This window comes from Emydura macquarii, unplaced genomic scaffold (assembly GCF_026122565.2).
Source record: "Emydura macquarii macquarii isolate MOO-44397 ecotype Brisbane River unplaced genomic scaffold, CSIRO-AGI_Emac_v2 contig_1363, whole genome shotgun sequence".
NCBI classification, from domain to species: Eukaryota; Metazoa; Chordata; order Testudines; family Chelidae; genus Emydura; species Emydura macquarii.
The window spans coordinates 11,685,069-11,703,022 of NW_027131500.1; the positions used below are offsets into that span (position 1 = coordinate 11,685,069).

The 17,954-nt window shown below is 39.2% G+C and overlaps 1 protein-coding gene across 1 annotated transcript in view; it reads left to right on the forward strand.

Annotated features, from left to right (window-relative positions):
• The first annotated feature begins 311 nt into the window (after window positions 1-311).
• The window catches only part of LOC137155476 (probable ATP-dependent RNA helicase DDX60), a 61,702-nt gene continuing 44,059 nt past the window's right edge, over window positions 312-17,954 (forward strand). The window contains exons 1-12 of the mRNA XM_067551777.1: window positions 312-348; window positions 4,763-5,055; window positions 5,154-5,232; window positions 6,702-6,870; window positions 8,890-9,231; window positions 10,598-10,714; window positions 11,661-11,834; window positions 12,523-12,681; window positions 13,087-13,228; window positions 14,519-14,674; window positions 15,795-15,897; window positions 17,154-17,269. Coding sequence (XP_067407878.1) covers window positions 4,782-5,055; window positions 5,154-5,232; window positions 6,702-6,870; window positions 8,890-9,231; window positions 10,598-10,714; window positions 11,661-11,834; window positions 12,523-12,681; window positions 13,087-13,228; window positions 14,519-14,674; window positions 15,795-15,897; window positions 17,154-17,269 — 1,831 coding nt within the window. The 5' untranslated portion in view covers window positions 312-348; window positions 4,763-4,781. The remainder of the gene's footprint in view (window positions 349-4,762; window positions 5,056-5,153; window positions 5,233-6,701; window positions 6,871-8,889; window positions 9,232-10,597; window positions 10,715-11,660; window positions 11,835-12,522; window positions 12,682-13,086; window positions 13,229-14,518; window positions 14,675-15,794; window positions 15,898-17,153; window positions 17,270-17,954) is intronic.

Consider the following 17,954-nt stretch of genomic DNA (forward strand, 5'->3'; position numbering starts at 1 on the left):
CTCCCCACTTCTCCCCATTTCCCTATAGGAAATGATGGTAGACATGGGCTAGAGCTGTAAAATTCAAATCCCAGACCCGTGTTTTGGTTAGGGTTATTATACAAATGTGGAACAACTGTGCAAAATGCAGGTCTCCCATCTAATCCACATAGCCATTTATACCATACTCACCGAATCAAATCTAAAGGCTGGTCCCTGAGGCTCAGCACCCTGGACCAAGGCTTTGGGTAATATTGGGCTCCGGTGGGGTTTTTTTTGGGGGGAGGGGCATATTCTAGAAACAGAACCAGGAGGCAAAATTTGGATCCAGAGGCCCGGGGGGATCCGGCTCTGACTCCGCCTGTTGTGGTGAGAGAGGGAGACCGGCTCAGCCCCTCAGAGCCAGCCCAAGGTTGAGGGCAAGGGGGGGGCTCGTGCGAAGTTTGTCTCACTGCCCTGGCTGGCGGGGCGGGTCCCGGCTGCTTTCGAGAGATGTCGAAGCGAAGGACACGGCAGCTCGGCGGGGGCGGCGACAGCAGCGGCTATAAAGAGCGCTCGTCCGCCCCTGCTCCCATCGCCGGGCGGGCTCGCCGCGTGCTCGGAGCCGCTTGTCGCGGGGAGAATAAGAGGTGCAAGAGGCGGGAGGGGGAGCGAGGCGGGCGACAGAGCACCGCGGGGAGGGGCAGCGCCTGTGCCGAGGGCTGCGGAGCAGGGTAGGGGGCTTCCCCCGGGCGGGGGGTGCTGGAGGAGGAGGTTCCCGCTCGCCTCTATCCCTAAGGAGGGGGTGCCGGTGCCAGTGCCAGGACCTCGCCTGTGCCCGGCCTGGCGATGGCGGGATGCTGGGCACGCGCTGAGCCGGAGCTGCAGCTCCTCACAGGGGCGCTGTGGGCTGGGCAGGCGCGCGGGGCTCGGCACCGCCCGCCCCAAGTTCTGCATCTCCCCTCCCCGCCTATGCTGGAAGAGGGGCTGATAGCGGCCACGGCGGCTGCGGAGCACCCCAGGCTGGTCGCTTTTTCATGCCGCGTTTAGCAGCATCCGTTCCTCCGGCCGCGCTGGAGAAGGCGGAGCGCTGTGACCTGAGCCCGAGCGGCCCGGGGTGCACCGCGGGGCTTTCGTTTGGGAAGGGCCGGGCGGAGGTTGTTGGCGATATTAAACGGTGATGCCGGGTAAACGGGCGGGTTTCAGTGCCGTTTATTTAGCGGAGCAGCACCTGCGCTGTGCGCTCATCTAGCTGGCGCACACGCGCTGCTGCTGTGGACTAGCTGCCACGTTTATTTGACCCACTTGATTTTCTTGCTTGCATGTGTGAAAAAAGTCAATTATTTATATGCAGTTCATGAGTACCGGGTTATTTATTTATTTGAAACAGGGTGTTGCCCCCCATTTTAGATAACCCTATTCTATCGTTTGTTTCCTGAATCTGCAAGAAGGCAATGCTGTATTTCTTGCTACTTCTTTTCCATAGTGTAAAATAGTATTCAGTACCCTATATCATCTTTTTTTATTTTATATTTATTCCACTTTAAACAAATACTCAGTAAAATGTCATCTTCCAGCTCCATAATTTAAGCTTTCTAGCCGTACACCAACCTCTTTTTGTGTCCTATCCTTTTTCATAGAGACAGAATAGTGAGCACATGGTGCTTAATAGTGAGGTCGTTCCTAGTTGGAAGGCATGGTACAGGGTCCAGTCCTGAAAGCTGGACTCAGACAAAATTTGATTGCCAAGACAAAATAAATTTTTCCTAAGTAAACATAGTGGGTGAGTGCACAGGCTAAAGACACACACATAAAAGACCACATACATGGAGTCAGACTGTTTTGTGGAGTAATTGAATATTGTAGGCTTTGCTTCCAGTTCAGTGACAGTTTTGATAGGTTAGTGGGCAGAAACTAATATTTTGTATTTCAGTAGCACCCAAAGTCCTAGACAAAATTGGGGCCCCATTGTGCTAGGCACAGTACAAACATGTACTCATGCATTTGCTTAAGTGCTTTGCTGAATTGGGACCTATGTTCTTCCATCAAAGTTAGTGAGAGTTTTGGTGTGCAAAGAATGCAGGATCAGTCCCCGGAAGGGTATACTAAAGACTTTAAAGAATTTAAAAAAACAACTTTTCCACATAAATGAAAAAAGAAAAAGATCTTTTAATCTATTTTCTTCCTTTTTTTTTCTGACCAAATACATAGAATGTTGTGAAGCTGTAGTAATGTTGTGAAGCTCTTTAGTTATGAACTTGGTACATCTAATGATGATGGGTATGCAAGTTCAGATTTAAAATTGATAACCACCACCTAAATATGTAGTCCTTGACTTGTAGGATATCTTAAAAGTAGCTGTAACAGTACAAATAGATATTAGTACAGATTATAGATATTAAAGTTCAAATGTAATGTTACAATTACTACATACAAAGATATGTATGATATTTTTAAATAGCTACAACAATACAAATACTATATACAATATGTTTTGTTTCTTTTTATCTTTCATGAAGATTTGAAAATACTGTTTTCTTGTATTTGATTGTTTATTTGAAGCCCTGACCATCTTGTCTGGATATGGGAGCTTTTTTAATGCAATTAATATCTACCAACCCTTATAAATGCAATTTATATTTACTAAATGTTAGAAATAACCAAACAGGTTGTCCCGGGGCTGGATTGGGGAGGCAGAACTCTTTATTGCCTGTTCGTTCCACCTCCACGCTGGGAGTGAGCAACGAGGGGGTTACTTTACAATTCTTTTATCCATAACAGTATGTAAATGTATACATTTCCAGCAACTCCCCATAGACCCTTATTTGATTACACTGATCCCTATAAAATGAATATTAACAACTATATAATGAATATAATTATACCTGTCCCTGTTTGTTGTTTACAGGATTACCATACAGAGGTCAGGCACATCATCTTAAAACCTATAATTTTTACACTAACATTCTTTAAAGTAAAGGCATGCCAGGGGGAGAAGGAAGATAACACTTTCTTCCCACTATAAAACCTTGCACAGAAATAACAATAGGCTTATCCCCTACACAGATGACCAGAAAGGGAGGAGAAGAAGAGAGATAACAGACTCTAACTAAAATTTATACCACTTAACGGAAACAAAGTTTACCCTTACCTTGACCCTGTTCCCTGTAATTTAGGCCTGACTACTTGTCCAGCTTTTAACTCTTTACTCTCCTAACACTAAACATTATTTGTAAGATTATTTTCCTTTCACTTTTGTTTTATTTTGGTAACTAAAATAAAAGAGACCTTTTAAAAAAAAAATTGTAGACACTGAATGAACACATAACAAGTGGTGTATATATCTTGTGGCCACTCCCGAGGTGAATTTCAACCCTGTAAAATAGGATGGGTACCTATAGGTATTTTATGCATTTAAATAAATATATCAGAAAATAATAACCCACACATAGGTATTGGGATCAGTAAGATGTGGTGTTCTTTTGCTATGGAGAAGCTCACTGCCCCAAATCCAAAAAAACTTTAATACTCTTCTATCTTGGCACCATATATGACAGAGATTGAATCCAACACTTACACTACTGGATCTCATAGTGTTATATTTTCACAGTTATTAAAAAAGTTGGTTCTTCTTCTTCTTCTAACTGGAGTTAGCCTTACTTTTTATTTGTTAATTATATTTCCTCATATAAACGTATTGTCAGTAAATGGTTGCAGCAATAAACATGCCACGTATTCTCCTTATTATATTTGTAGTGTGGAACTTATTATGGTAACAATCCTAAAAAATTAAAACAAATGTTAAGATAGGCTAATAGGGAATGATATAAAATAGGATGGGGCTGGATAAGTCTTTCGTGTGTGTGAATGAAGTGTAATCATTGAGATGTTGGCTCTGCTGAGTTGTCAGCATAGGGTGAACAGGAAGATATTCTGCGAACCCTTATTTATAGGAGTAGTCCTTACTCATACAAGTAGCTCCATTAAAGGCAAGGAGACTTTTAGTGATTTAAAGGTATTTGTGTTAATAAGGCCCCAAATCCTGCAAATAAGTGGACATAGGCAGACCCTGCACCTATGCAGAACCCCATGGGCCCCTGACCAACACAGAGTTGAAAAAGCTGGAAGGTGATGCAGAGCCATCTTTCTCCAATTTTGGATTTACATTTGGCATAGCTGAGCCCATTGACTGTAGTGGGAGTTCTGTGTGAGTAAAGCAAGATTTAGTGCTTAATTTTCTCCATATTATTTAGGTACTAGTTGGATAAATAATCCATGGCCCTGTGTGTGGAACAATATAAGGATGAATCACCCCAACAGCAATTTTGGAGGACACTGTGCCTGAGGACAATGCCTCCTACTTCCCAGGCACTCTGGAGAAGGAAAGTTACTGCACCACCTCTTAAAAAGCTTCAATATTAGAAGCAATTCCTCACACCTTTCCTCTCGTTCCCCTTTCATCCACTCATTGAGGGGCCACACATCATCTGGTTCTTGTTGAATAAGGATGACTGGCTTGCAGTGAGAAGAAGAAAGATTTAACAAATTTTGGGAAACTGAATTATATGGAAATCTTGAGTAATTGTAAAATATAAGTAATAGTGAGTAGAGTTGTTTGGAAAAGGGAAAAAATTCTCACAGGGATATTCACAAAATGTTTTCTGCTTTTTGCCCAAATTTTATTTGATGGAAATTTTCCAGCCACCTCTAATAGCAAGGTGGATAATTTAATGAACCAAGTTTAAGAGCACACCATATTTACTGAAAATTTATAACTGATGATTAAATATAATTTTATTTTTAGAGACCAGATAAAAGGTCTGATGGCTTCTGCACAAGTTGATCTTGAGGAAGATGGGAGTGAGAATGACAGTGACAGTAGTGTTGATGAAGAGAGCAAGATCACGGACAGTAGTCTGGAGTATTATTCTTCCTCATTTGAAGAAGAAGAAGATGGACAAAAAGAAGTGGAAGAAGATAAAAGCCATCATGACTTTTCAGGTGTATTGAGTGCTGAAGAAGATTCACAACATGTTTCAAAAGCTGATAGGGAAGAGTCCAAAGAACTCAAGGACAGATGTGATTCCCAAAATCCTGGTGAGATGTTAGCTGCTTGTGCTAATGTCTGTAATTTTTATAGTGTTTTATCACATGGATCTCTTGTAACTGATTGAGTAAATCCATGTTTATTTTAGAACAAAGCGAATATCTTGGATTTCTGAAGAAATTGTCTTTATTTGTTTGGGAATCCCTGTCACAAGCTAAGTATGTACAGTGAATTTCACTGAAATATATGTAAAAGTAATTTGTTAGACAAAAGTTTCCATTAAATCCAGTAGATGGCATTGTTAGCATCATATAGTATCTTATACTGTGACTGTCCACTATTTGTATCAATTTTTACTACCACTTTTATCAAGAAGCTGGAGATCAGGGGTGTCAAATTCATTTTGTGGAGGTGGCCAAATTCCACTTTTACTTGGTCAGTGGACTGGGCATATAGGACTCTATATTCCCCTCAGTCCACAGCAGGATGCCCACTGACACCAAAGGGAATTTACGCAAAGCAGTCGTCTCCAACATCTTTCTTCATTTCCTGTTCTTTCAACAGCCCCCGTTACCAGTTCTCATCTCTGTTAGCACTCTCTCTCTCTCCCAGGTCTTCTGTGGTTTTCTCCCAGTAGCTCTTGCCAGCTCTCCACTGCTTCTCTCTGTCTCCAGCAGCTCTCTTCTGCTACATCCTATTTGTCTCTGGGGCTGTCCTGTATTTTTCAGATACCTATCACCTGCTCTTCCTATCTCTCTCAGGCAGCACTCCTCCACTTCTTTCCTGGCTCTTTATACAGCCCAGGCGCCTTCTCTTAAGCCCAGTTGGGAGGCAGCTGACTAGTTATGGGTGCATTGAATCTGATCCCTCTGAAAGAGGCCAGTCACCCTGTGACAAGGCTCATAGTGGGATTTTCAGAAGTGCCTAGGTGCCATCCTCCCTTATTTCCCAGTGATCTTCAGTAGGAAGAGGATTGGTTCCAAGTCTTCTCTCTGGCTGGGCTAAGAAAAATCTTATAAACTTCTTGACATAAGTAGCCTTCATATTAGGGGTGGGGTAAAGAAAGAATCCCCCAAATTGTTGGTTTGCTGGAAGGGATCTACTATGATTGGATCTACTATGATTCTTCTTGCTAGTAGAATACATTGACATTTCTTGGGCTGAGAAAAGAGATAATATTCAGTATCTTTTCATCTCCCTTTAAAATTCTTCCCTATCTGAAAGAACCCATCCTTTTAAGATGTGAAAAGATCTTTGTGAGCTCTCTGAAGTCATCGGCTTGAACATAATTTTTATATATTATGACTGGGGCTTCAGGCAAGATGGTGCCCAGTATACATTCTGTGGCTGCTTCTAATGAGTCGCTTCTCTTTCAGAATAAGAAACAGCTTCTGCAGCAACAGATATGAGTGATATCATCCATGAAACTTGATTTGGGCTAGATAGCACTCACAGTGTTGAAGAATGAGAAAATGTCCAGTACGCTGAATGAATGAAGAGGAATGTTGGCAGCTTAGGACTGACTTTAGGACCAAGAAAGATGGCTTATTTCTGAATTAGTCTATACTACTGAATTTTAGTAGATTTTAAAACACGTGAATTAAATCTTTTATCAATCAAATGCGTTCCCTCCCCCACTTTTCCATTTTTGCAAGACTATGCTTATACTATTTGTCTTTTCATTCAGGTATATCAGTTTACTAAAAGACTTTGTGGAATCTGAATTTTTTGTGATTGATGGGGATTCCCTACTTTTCAAGTATTTATGCAAGAAAAGAGAATACCTGCCCTTCTTTTACTTAGTTGAACGCTTTCTGCTTGATTTCACCCAGAAAGGAGCAAAATATGTAATTGTCTTCTTCAAGGTACTATAACAGCCAATTCTTATTTGCATACTGTTTAAACCACTGCACTATTTCAAAAAGAATTGTTTGATTGTAAGGTAGGAGATTTCATCACTAGATTAAAAAAAATACAACCTGTAATAATTATGGACCCAATTTTCTCCACTACCCCTAATTCATATGTAGAAGTGACCCATTTATCTAGACCTCACATCTCCAGTGCACCAGACTTACTCAGCAACAGCTGGTTTTCTGTCCTAGAACTCTGCTGAGGATGCAAACAATGAGCAGTCCTGGAAGATTCACATTGTTCCCTCACTGGTCCTGCAGACATCGGCCCCCCAGCTTCTGTCTATAGTAGATATCCTGTGGCATTGGGGGATGATGAGCCAAAGAGAAGGCAGAGAACCCCTATGAAGTTGTTCCTGGCCTTTCAGCCCTCCTTCCTCATCCGCACCCCGATCTGTGTGGCTTTCAATGGACACAGGTGGTTTGGGATTAGGCCCTGCAGCCTGTTTCCTTGGGTTGGGTAAACCATGCCAGTCCTCATGGACTGATTAAACGGTTACGATGAAAATCTTGCAGAGATTTCCTTTGCTCTGTGGGTTTTCCCACAGCACAAGGCGATTGGGCTAGAGTGTAAGAAATGCAAATCTGTTTATTTCAGTTATACATGTGAAGAGATGCATAGTAACACCCAGGAAACACATCTGAACTTTATTTTCCTGGCTTCTTTTTTGAAAGAATTTTTTTTTGCAGAAGCTTCTATTAAAATGGTTTAGTAGTGTATTAAAATCAATGTATAAGCATGTAGCTAACCCTTAAAACCCATGCAGAAAAATGGCAACTATATTCACCTTGATGAAATTTTTAACCATGCATTCCCAGAATTTTATAAATCTTGATCATTTATGGTAAAAAAAACTTATCTACAAAATAATAGCAGCCTGGGCCCAATGTTCCTCCTAGATGGAAAAATCCATGGGAAAGATGAAAGTCTGCTGGAAACTGCAAAATTGTCTATGTAGAATTTTCTTCATATCTGTCACTGCAAGTGCAGGGGTTTACAGACAGAAGGAATGGGGGAAGAGACATGCTCTGTAGACATGGTGCAACTGAGTGGGTCCTCAGTCACCACTGGAGATGACTTGCCACTTCACCTAGCTTCCCAGGGCTTTTCTCCCACATAGCAACATGGATCCTTTAAGAATCCTACTTTTGTTATCTGAATTCCTGGTGGCTGTACACTGCCTTCCTCTCATGGGAAGTGGAGCCATTGACAGTAACTCCCAGGGGAAATTCGGTGTCCTGAGGGCACATATTGCAAAGTGACTGCTCCATGACTCAATCCATCCATGGCATATCTACACAGAACTTAAGGCCTTGCCTACGATGTGCCCATAGAGGGACGTTTGCAGATTTCTAGTGGAAATGGAGGAAGAAGATGACTGTGTCTTCTTTATCTGGACTATGGAAATGGTTATTATATTTCTACTGGGACTATAGTAATTATGTGTGGAGCTGATAGCATTGCCTGTGCTTAAGGTTAACTGACACTACCCATCATAAGACCCTGTTTTCAGCTGTAAAAAAATAGTATATGATCACACATTTGAAGATTATCATAATGCATATACACAAAAGAACCAAATTAAAATTGCACAAGCAATCTTAATTCTGGTATTTCCTAACTTTTGACTTTGCAACCTTATTGTTCTTTTAACATAGGTTGTTTTAGATACAATGGATATATCAATCACATTTTTATATATTCAAAATCTTTTTATTGCCTTTTATCACTATGACATGATCAAATGGAACAAATATATCATTCTGTACAATATTACTAAGAATTTACAAGTAAACCACAGTAATACATACACTGAAGAACACTAAAATATTATTTTCTTTTATGCTTTTAGGGGCAGGGATCATGTCTTTATGTGTGTTTGTACATCACCAAGTAAAAAGGGTCCTAATCATGTCTGTTGGAATATAAATATGAAATAATGATACCTCAATTGTTTTCACTTTATTCAGGATGTGGAACAGATGTATTTCAGTAACCCTCGTTTCCTTTTCCATCGAACTGCGTTAATACAACACCTGAAGTACAACACTGACATCATCATTCATACAGAATTTTCCAATTGTTTGTCACCAGAATGGCAGATTTTCCTCAAGGAAAGTTATCCATATTTTATGATAATCTCTGATATAGGACTGACCTCTCCCCAAGAAGAGTATTTACAGATTTTTATCACTCATACCTTGTCAAAGAAAATCAATGTTGTGCTCACATCAGGACTGGAGTCTGATACTCTTAGAGTTTATGGATATTATGCCCAGAATGTCCACAAACACCGGTTATTTTTTCAGAAGGTAGATTGCAATACATCTTCTTAACAGATTTTAAGTCAGAAAAGTAATACCATTAATATGTAGAATTATATATTTAGAACATCTCAGTGATAATTTTTGAATCAAGATTGGATGTTTTTTTAAAAGATGTGATCTAGGAACTATTTTGGGGGAAGTTCTATGGCCTATATTATAGAGAAGGTCAGATTTGATTATCACAGTGGTCCCTTCTTGCCTTGGAATCTATGAATTTGAAAACCAGGTTTCTATACATTAAAATCATGATGCAGTGATAACATTTGGCTTATCTGTATGTCTTTCATCTGAGAATCTTAATGACCTTTGCAGACATTAATTCATTGGTGACAAATTCTTGACCCCTTCTCCACAGCAACATGCTAGGCTATAGGATTCAGTGGTGTGTGGATCTTTCAGTGCTCATTGTCATGGAAGTAAGGAGAAGGGAGGAGAAAGTGGCAGTGTTACTTCAGTTTAAAGTAACCTAACCGAGGATTTGACACTTAATTACTGTACAATAAATGATCCAATGCTGCTTTCCTTACACTGAATAGTACTGTATTCTGTAGGTGATCTGACTGAAATCTATGGGACTGCTCCCACAATAAGTTATACACACTGTGGGTAAGGATGGCAGAATTAGGCTTTGTATTGTTATCCTCATTTTACAGAGGTTTTATTCAGGTTATAAAATGGCGAATATATTTGCCCAAGTTTATATAAGTAGTTGGTGATGGGGCCAGGAGTAGATTTCCTGACTCCCAGTCCTCAGCTTTAATGTATTTATTTTAAACAAAAACAGTTTCTGATTCCCTAATGCCTGTTTGCCATGAATTTGTCCTTGAAGAAAGCTCATATGATGTACTGTAGATCATGTTCATTGTTCCTAAAGCCCTAGATTTCCCAAGCACCTAACAACTGAATGAACACCTAACAACCTGCTGAAGTACAGCTTATTCGGCAGTCTCAGGAACCTAGGAGCACCATATCTCCTTTCCTGTACTGTTCATTTTGGGCCTGATCCAAAACCCATTGACCTCAGTAGGAGCCTTTCCTTTTGGTTCAGTGGGTGTAGCTCAGCCCTTTATTTTGTTTAACATATATAGCAGTTGATAACACTTGAATTTAGTTCTGGAGATGTGGCTTTTACCTGTTGTGACAAAGGAATTTTCTTTACAAGTGATGTTATAGTTGAAGCTTAAGCAGAATACCAATCTAAACTCATTTTTCACTAATAATAAACTTTGGGTAAAAAAGTTAATAAACTTTGGGTAAAATTTTCAAAAGCACCTAAGTGACTTAGGTGCTTTTGAAAATTTTACCTTTGATTTTGTATAACTTTGACTTGTATACTTTTATTCTCATTTAGTATGAAAAGGATTTGAAACATACTTGTGAAACCATAATCAAATACTTACAAAAATCCCAGACTACAGCCTATCTGTATAAACATTTGAAGCTGATCTTGAGAAACATAGAAGAAGAGGTAACAACTATTTTACAATTTTTTTTCAGTTACTCAGCTCAATAACAAAAAGTGGGTTCATGCAGCAATCTGTCAGTTGTGCAGTAGAAGTCAGATAATGGTCTCATGGAAGAGGTCTTGGGACCCACTCCCAAAATCCATGGATTCCTCTGGGATTCCAGGGGCCTTGCTGTGTACTAAATTATTCACAACAGAGGCAATTTTTTGGAAGAAAGATTGCTTACAGGATATTTAATAATAATAATAAATAACATTGAGCACTTACACTGCTTTCCTATTCAAAACCATAGACAAATATTAATCTGATGTATTACTATACAGAGACTTACTGTACATCTTCCCTCATGAGCTTAAACAATAATTTTAAATAATTCCCTCTGTCACCACAAGTTTAAATTCTCCTGACAGAAATCAATTGGTGGCACTAGCTGAATTGAAAACCACCAAATTCAAGAGTTTGAGGGTGCAATTTTTTTTATGATCCCCCATTAATGACTAATTTGCCCATTCAGTTGTTTAGATATTAAATGGGCCTGTCATGCCATTGGCCTTCTTCTACTCCTATTAAATACAATAGCAAAACTCCCATTGACTTCAGTGAGAGCAAGACCAGCTCCATAAGATGATTTTCACCTCCCAAAACACTGGCATTGTTCACATATGGCCTGATTGAAAGTCTCTTGAAGTCAGATTTAGTAGACTTTGAATCAGGCCCTTATTTGCTGTTTAATCATATTAGAATTGCTTTTGCAAAACTAAGTTTACTAACTCCCTAACCCAGCATCAGAAAATGAAGTTTTAACTAACATTCTTGTACATTTTCCCTTCTGTGTATCTTGATGTACTACTTTTCTTCATTGATTTATATAAAAATAAAGGTGTATGTCTCCTTTATAATCCTTTCATTATTGAAATAATAATTGATATTGACATGTTATGATTGTAGGTATGTCAGACTGTCCTGTTGCTGAAGCATCTGTGGCCGGAAGGATCCGACATTAGGCGTGCTGTTTGTGTTCTTACATGTACAGTGGGATTAAAAACGTACAGTGACATGTTAGAAAATGCAAAAGCCTCTGAGGAAACAAAGGAACTGCAAACAGAAAATGACAGTCAAAACGTGAGATTTCTTTATATCTTCTCAGCATCTTTTAATTCTCTAACATAAATGTTTCCATAACGTTGAAAAGGAATATAATTTTCATATTCTTTTGCGTTCAGGGAAAAGTCTCAATTTCTTCCTTGCCACATGCACTCCCTCATCAATATCTTTTTTAATGATATAATTATACTAAAGGTTTTATGTTTTAATCTGTCTAAGATGGAAACAGTGTAACAGGAGTCATGTAGAGTAGCACATATGGTAGGTTGTAGGAACATATTGAAAAAGTAACTATAGTAACTATCTCTAAATGAATTAATAGGGCTTACATATGAAAACAAAATATATAGGTCTCTATTTACATAGTAGCTTCTTCTTCTTCTTCTTCACGCCATTTTTCTTGGTGAGGGTCGTGGTGGCAGCCCCTGCACATTACTTCCCTTTTGGAAAGAGATTTATAACAGAAGTGGAAGTGGTAACTAATCCTCACCTGTCTAAAGCTACCTAAGCTATCTAAAATCCATATGATGAACTAAGTATAGCCAGAAGTGATTGTAACATACAAATTGTATAACAATAACACTTATTAGCTGCACTGACAATGTGAAAAATCACTGAATTATATTGTTAATTAATTATGTTCACCACTAACTAATATTTATTGCTGACGTACATAGTGAATCTTATATTGGTTATGTCCCAACAGGAAAAGGGTGAAGCATTAACACTGGAAGAAGCAGCAGACCTGTGTAGAATGCAGTGCCTCAGTGTGGTTTTCCTTCTCCATTTGCCTCTTTCACAACGAGCTCAGTTTAGGATAATCAATTCCCGCTGGACTAAGCAAGTTTTACCATTTATAAAAATGGTAGGTGTACCAGGGCCTTACCTCCTCTGGCATCAGGTGCAGCAGATGCCTCAGTTTTCCTTTTCTTGGTAGGGTACTCTAGCCCCCTAGCTAACTGCACAAATGTACTGTACAAAGTACAGTGGTAGCTTGGAAGGTCTTTGCATCTTTTAAAGTCAAGTGGAGTTTGAACAGCTTACCAGTGAAGCAGAATGGTCCAGTAGGTAGGCTAGGAGTACAAGACTGGGTTTATATTCCAAGCTGTGCCACTGACCTGCTGTGTGATCTTTGACAAGTCACTTCACCTCTCAGTTCTTCAATTTACCAGACTGTAAACATGGGATAGTCATACCTTCCCTTGTAAAGTGCTTTGAGTTCTGCAGATAAAAAGTGCTATGTAAGAATTAAATGCATTTTTTTTAATAGCAAGACCTTTGTGACTATTTTGTTCTGAAGCAACTAAATGATGAAAATGACTGGAAATTGGATTTAACTTACCTGCCTGACTTAAGGGACAATTCACTATTAAAGAATCTTTCACATTACTATGAAATAGAATACTGCTCAGGTATATATCTTTGTTCTTGAATAATTTGCTTTTTTAGTATCTAATTTTATTAAGTTTATAAATGCAAAGGAAAAGTAATATACAATAAACAGTATTAGCTAATGAGCATACATATAGTAATAAAGTTATTTTATGGAATAGTAGAAAAAGCTTTCTCAGTACTGAGTCCAGAGAATTAGATGCATAACTCCTATCACTTAACAAGAATCTGTCCAGACCCACTTTCCCTGGTCACACCCAGGCCGCTATGCATATGCAAAAGCAAGGATGGGAGGTGGCATAGGTTAGACTATGAGGACTCTGTGCCACTTGGGGATTGTTTTATGTTGGGGGATTGCTGTTTGATTTAGCCAGCTTCTCACCTGTTTTATCTTGTCAGAGTAGCTCAAAGAAGTCAGAATAGGTGCCAGGTTCTGACCCTAGAGTCACTGGAACTGCAGGTTAAAATCCCAGGAGGTTTTATTTTTAGTCCTTCAGTTTCAATTAAAACTTTAAAAACTGGGGTTCTGTCTGCTCTACACAGACATTAAGGATATCATGACAATTTTCATAAGAGTAACCATGAAGGCTAGAAACTTACTTTAAAAAAATAAAATTGAGATTTCATGAACTCACATGTATGTGGGAGGTGGGGCTTTTGAGGAAACCATCTGATATCATGAGACTAATGATAAAATTGTGAGAGCTGGCAAAACAACAGGCCAAGGATGAAGCTTTGTAGCAGGAACTTCTTCCAGAGTTTTACTGCTCCCCTGACACTCTCTTCCAAGGGTTTCGCTTTGGGAAGGGTGACTTGGGCCCATGAAAGCAATTTATGAAGTAAAATGAATCCAGTCAAAAGGTACCATTCTCCTGCATATATCTAATCCAAACAATCATGAAGGAACTTTCAAAGAAAGTATAAATTGGGAGTATAACAATAGTTCGCATTTACACCACCATCCATTAATCTTTGGGGAATAATGGGAATTTTCTAAAGCCCAGATACTTCAATGAGCTTCTTTGGGGGAGAACCCCCATCTCTATGCAGAGCTTACTGGTCTTCAGGTGAAGGGCTGGAGCCTAAAATTGCTATTTGTTTACTCCTCAATATATTTCCCTAACTATATTTAGATACAGTATATACATCCATGGCTATCACCATGGCTTCTGCACTGTTGCTGTAATGCCCAAAGGCCTCTATCAGAATTAGACCCTATTGTTGTGGATGCTGTACAAACACAGATAAAGAGGCAGTCCCTGCTCTAGAGAACTTTCATTGTAAAATTTCAATTTTGTTTTTCTGCATAGGATTAAATTTGGAATTGGGTAAAGAAATGAAGAGTGAATACCAATATCTATGGAATACTGTAACCAAACTGGCTGCCAACTGTGATTTTGGAGATGCTTTCCCAGTGAGAACTACCTCACAACTCTTTCTTGAACAGAAAGAAATGTTATTTAAAGGTACTAACAACTGTATAAAAATGACTGGTGTAAGCATAATAAGAATTGACAGTTATAAAATGCTTTACATGGTCAAAGTTCTATGCAGTTATGAGCTATTTAATTCTTCTCCTTCTAATAATCTATGACTTTATGGATCTGTTAACTGAAATCAGTGACAAAACTCCCGTCTGATGCCAAAGGGAGTCTGATTAGGCCCTATGCATGAAATCCTGGACCTTTTGAAGTCAATGGGAATTTTGCCATTGACTTTACTGGGACCAGGATTGCACCCTGTGGGTTTGATTCTCAGCCCCAAATCAGGCCCTTTCTGCTGGAAAAAGGGCTAGAACAGAGTAAAGAACATGATCATCTAAAAAGCACTGTTTCAGTACAAGGGCGAATTGCCCCAATGTGTGCAAGCATTGTGATAGATAGCAAGAAGGCATCTCTCAAGGACTCCCTCACAAGCCCTGGCATGTGGGTCGTGCTGGCAGCAGAGCAGGGGCAGGGATGGGTATGTCAGAGGTAGGTCTGTAGCACACAGTTCTGTAGAGATTCCAGGCAGCGCTGTAGCCATAAGGCAGCCCAGGGAGGATGCTGCAACTTAAACATGTCCTCAGAGCTGTCTACATTATATTGGGAGCCATATAGCAGCCCAGAATCAGGAGGATGCAAAATTGGCTTAAGCGGCCATTTAGCCCCTTCTCCCATTCCCACCCCTGGCCTGGCTGCAAGGTCTGTGACTTTCACTGTGTATCAGGCATTTATTCTTTCCAACTTGGGTAACTTTGGTTAACCTTTTCAAATGTTTTGTTACAACACCACAGTGTTCTCCTGAAGAAGACCTTTTATAATATAAAAGGAGTCATCTTGTGTTTCCCACATCACTTTTGAATTAACACAGAGGCCATTTACAATCAGGCTCATATTATGTACACCATAATATTCCAAATTCTGCTTGACATCACTGATTATTACTTAAGTTGTATTTCTTGTTACTATTTGATTTATAATATGCACATGACAGAAATTAGCAGAATGTTGTATACTTTTTGTACATTGGAATTGCAAAAGATAACGTAAGAGTGTATGCTTTTAGTTAACCAATGTTTATCACATTTTCATCAATGCTGCAAAGAATCTAAGGAAGAAATTCCCAGTATAGGGCTCATCCCAGTGAGATCTGAGCTTGTAGAAGATTATGCTGGAGCTGTTTTGACAGATTTGCCTATTTTAAGCAGGTACATTTTTTTGACATTTGTCTGTTGGTTTTTTTAAAACTAAATGAGATGCTATGGGCTGATTCTCCTCTATCCTGCATCTTATGTCATCGTTTAAACTTGTGCAAAGGAGCATAAAATTCTACTGTTCAGTTGGGTAGTATTTTACATCCACTTTGGACTGGTGTAAATATTAACATGAGATGCCGGGCAAAGGTGACCTGGACTCTAAAACCTGACTCCATGTTGTATTCTTTAGGCAGCTATTTATTAGTATTACTATGTTCGATAATGCTTGCTTTACAACTTCAAATCATTGCTTTTACCATACGATTTGTACTTGAAGGCAAGATCCTGATCCCATAGAAGTCAATCACAGAACGCAAATTGACTCAAATGAGAGTTTGCCTCAATTAAGATTAAGATAGATTCACAGATTTTATGGATAACTTGATTTACCCCTAGTAATAGGCTCTTTCCCTCCACCCAGGCAAAGGCTTCAGAGTTTCTCCATGAAAGCTACTTCAGCCCAATGGGGGTAGTAGCCATTTGAACCCTGAGTGAGCCCCTGCTGCGAGTGGAGAATCTTTGTGGCAGTAAATTCTCTCCATTTACCCTTTGTCAGCCTGCCCCTGCTATGCTCAGCCACCTGCTATGCATTCCCATGCACGGAGTCCTCACAAAACTGTGTACTGTGACAAACAAAAGATGTGTCACTCCCATACAGACTCCCAAATCCAGTCCCTTGCTCGCACAAAATTGTGCATGGAACTTAGTTGCTTCTGTAGCCAAGAAGTCTGGATTTGCCCTATACTAAGTATCAAATATGAAGTCAGCCAATACAGACATGCACCTATTAAAGAGTAGTTCTGTGACGTATGCTATATGATTCTTCACTAATCCATAAGGAATTAAATGGGGAGGACAAGGAAGCCACTAGAGCAAAATGAAGTCATGAGCAATCAGGGGCCTGTTACAGAAGAATTAAGAATATACAAGTGAACAAAAAGATCTCTTCCATCTAACATACTCTTTAGGTCAGTATTAGGTATTACAATGAATGTCAAAACATTTTCTTTATAACTAAGTGGGTATAAGGCTTGTTATGTAGGATGTTAGACAAACACTTGTCAGGATGGTCTAGATATTACTTAGTCCTGCCATGAGTGTAGGGGACTGGACTAGATGACTTTTCGAGGTCCCTTCCAGCTCTATGATTCTATGTGCCAGAAAGCTGAAAACACTCTATGACTATATATACTGTGTGTATTTTTCAGCAATGATCCTGCAGTTACTTCACTTATTAAACAAACAGAATTTGATGAACTTCGGCACTGGCATTCAGGCAAACCTCTCAGTGATGATTATGATAGAACAAAGTGCAGCAATGATGGTAAAAACATAAAACCTTCTTGTTTGGTTAGTTAAAATTTTAATGTTGTCAAGGTTATTAGATTTTAGAGGAAAGACTGCTGTAATTCCAGATAATTTTTCACATATTACACAAATATACTTCAAGCAGGTACCATTACAATAATTAGTATGTGTATATTAAATATATTTTCCATGTTTACATTAATTTATCTTGAATAGTCCAGGCGGTTATGACACAATCAATTCTACAAGCCCAGTTTTCATGAGGCTCTCCTTTGTGCCTGTGCAAAACTTGCACAGGCAGAAATTTGTACATAGACAATCTATATGTACACATGCAGTTTCGTATTTAAAATTGCATATTGGGTAACTATATTTAATTACTCAGTTTATATGCATAAGGGTTCAGATGACTGCAAAAATGGGGGCAAGGCTAGATTTGCTCTTTGAAAATAGCATTAGAAAGCAAAATAACATGTACACTTTAATTTTCTGGCAATGTTTCCTGTTTTCACATACCCAGAAAATGAATGAGGACTCAACATTGATCTTAGATTTGCACATTTATATTATCAAGTGAAATATACATTTGAGGGGCTACCAGCAGCTTTTACACAAAACTCTTGTTCTGTTGAAATATTACCATCTGCCAAAGCGTTATATATTGAATAAAACAGCTTGTGAGGAGTTGTACAGGACTTCTG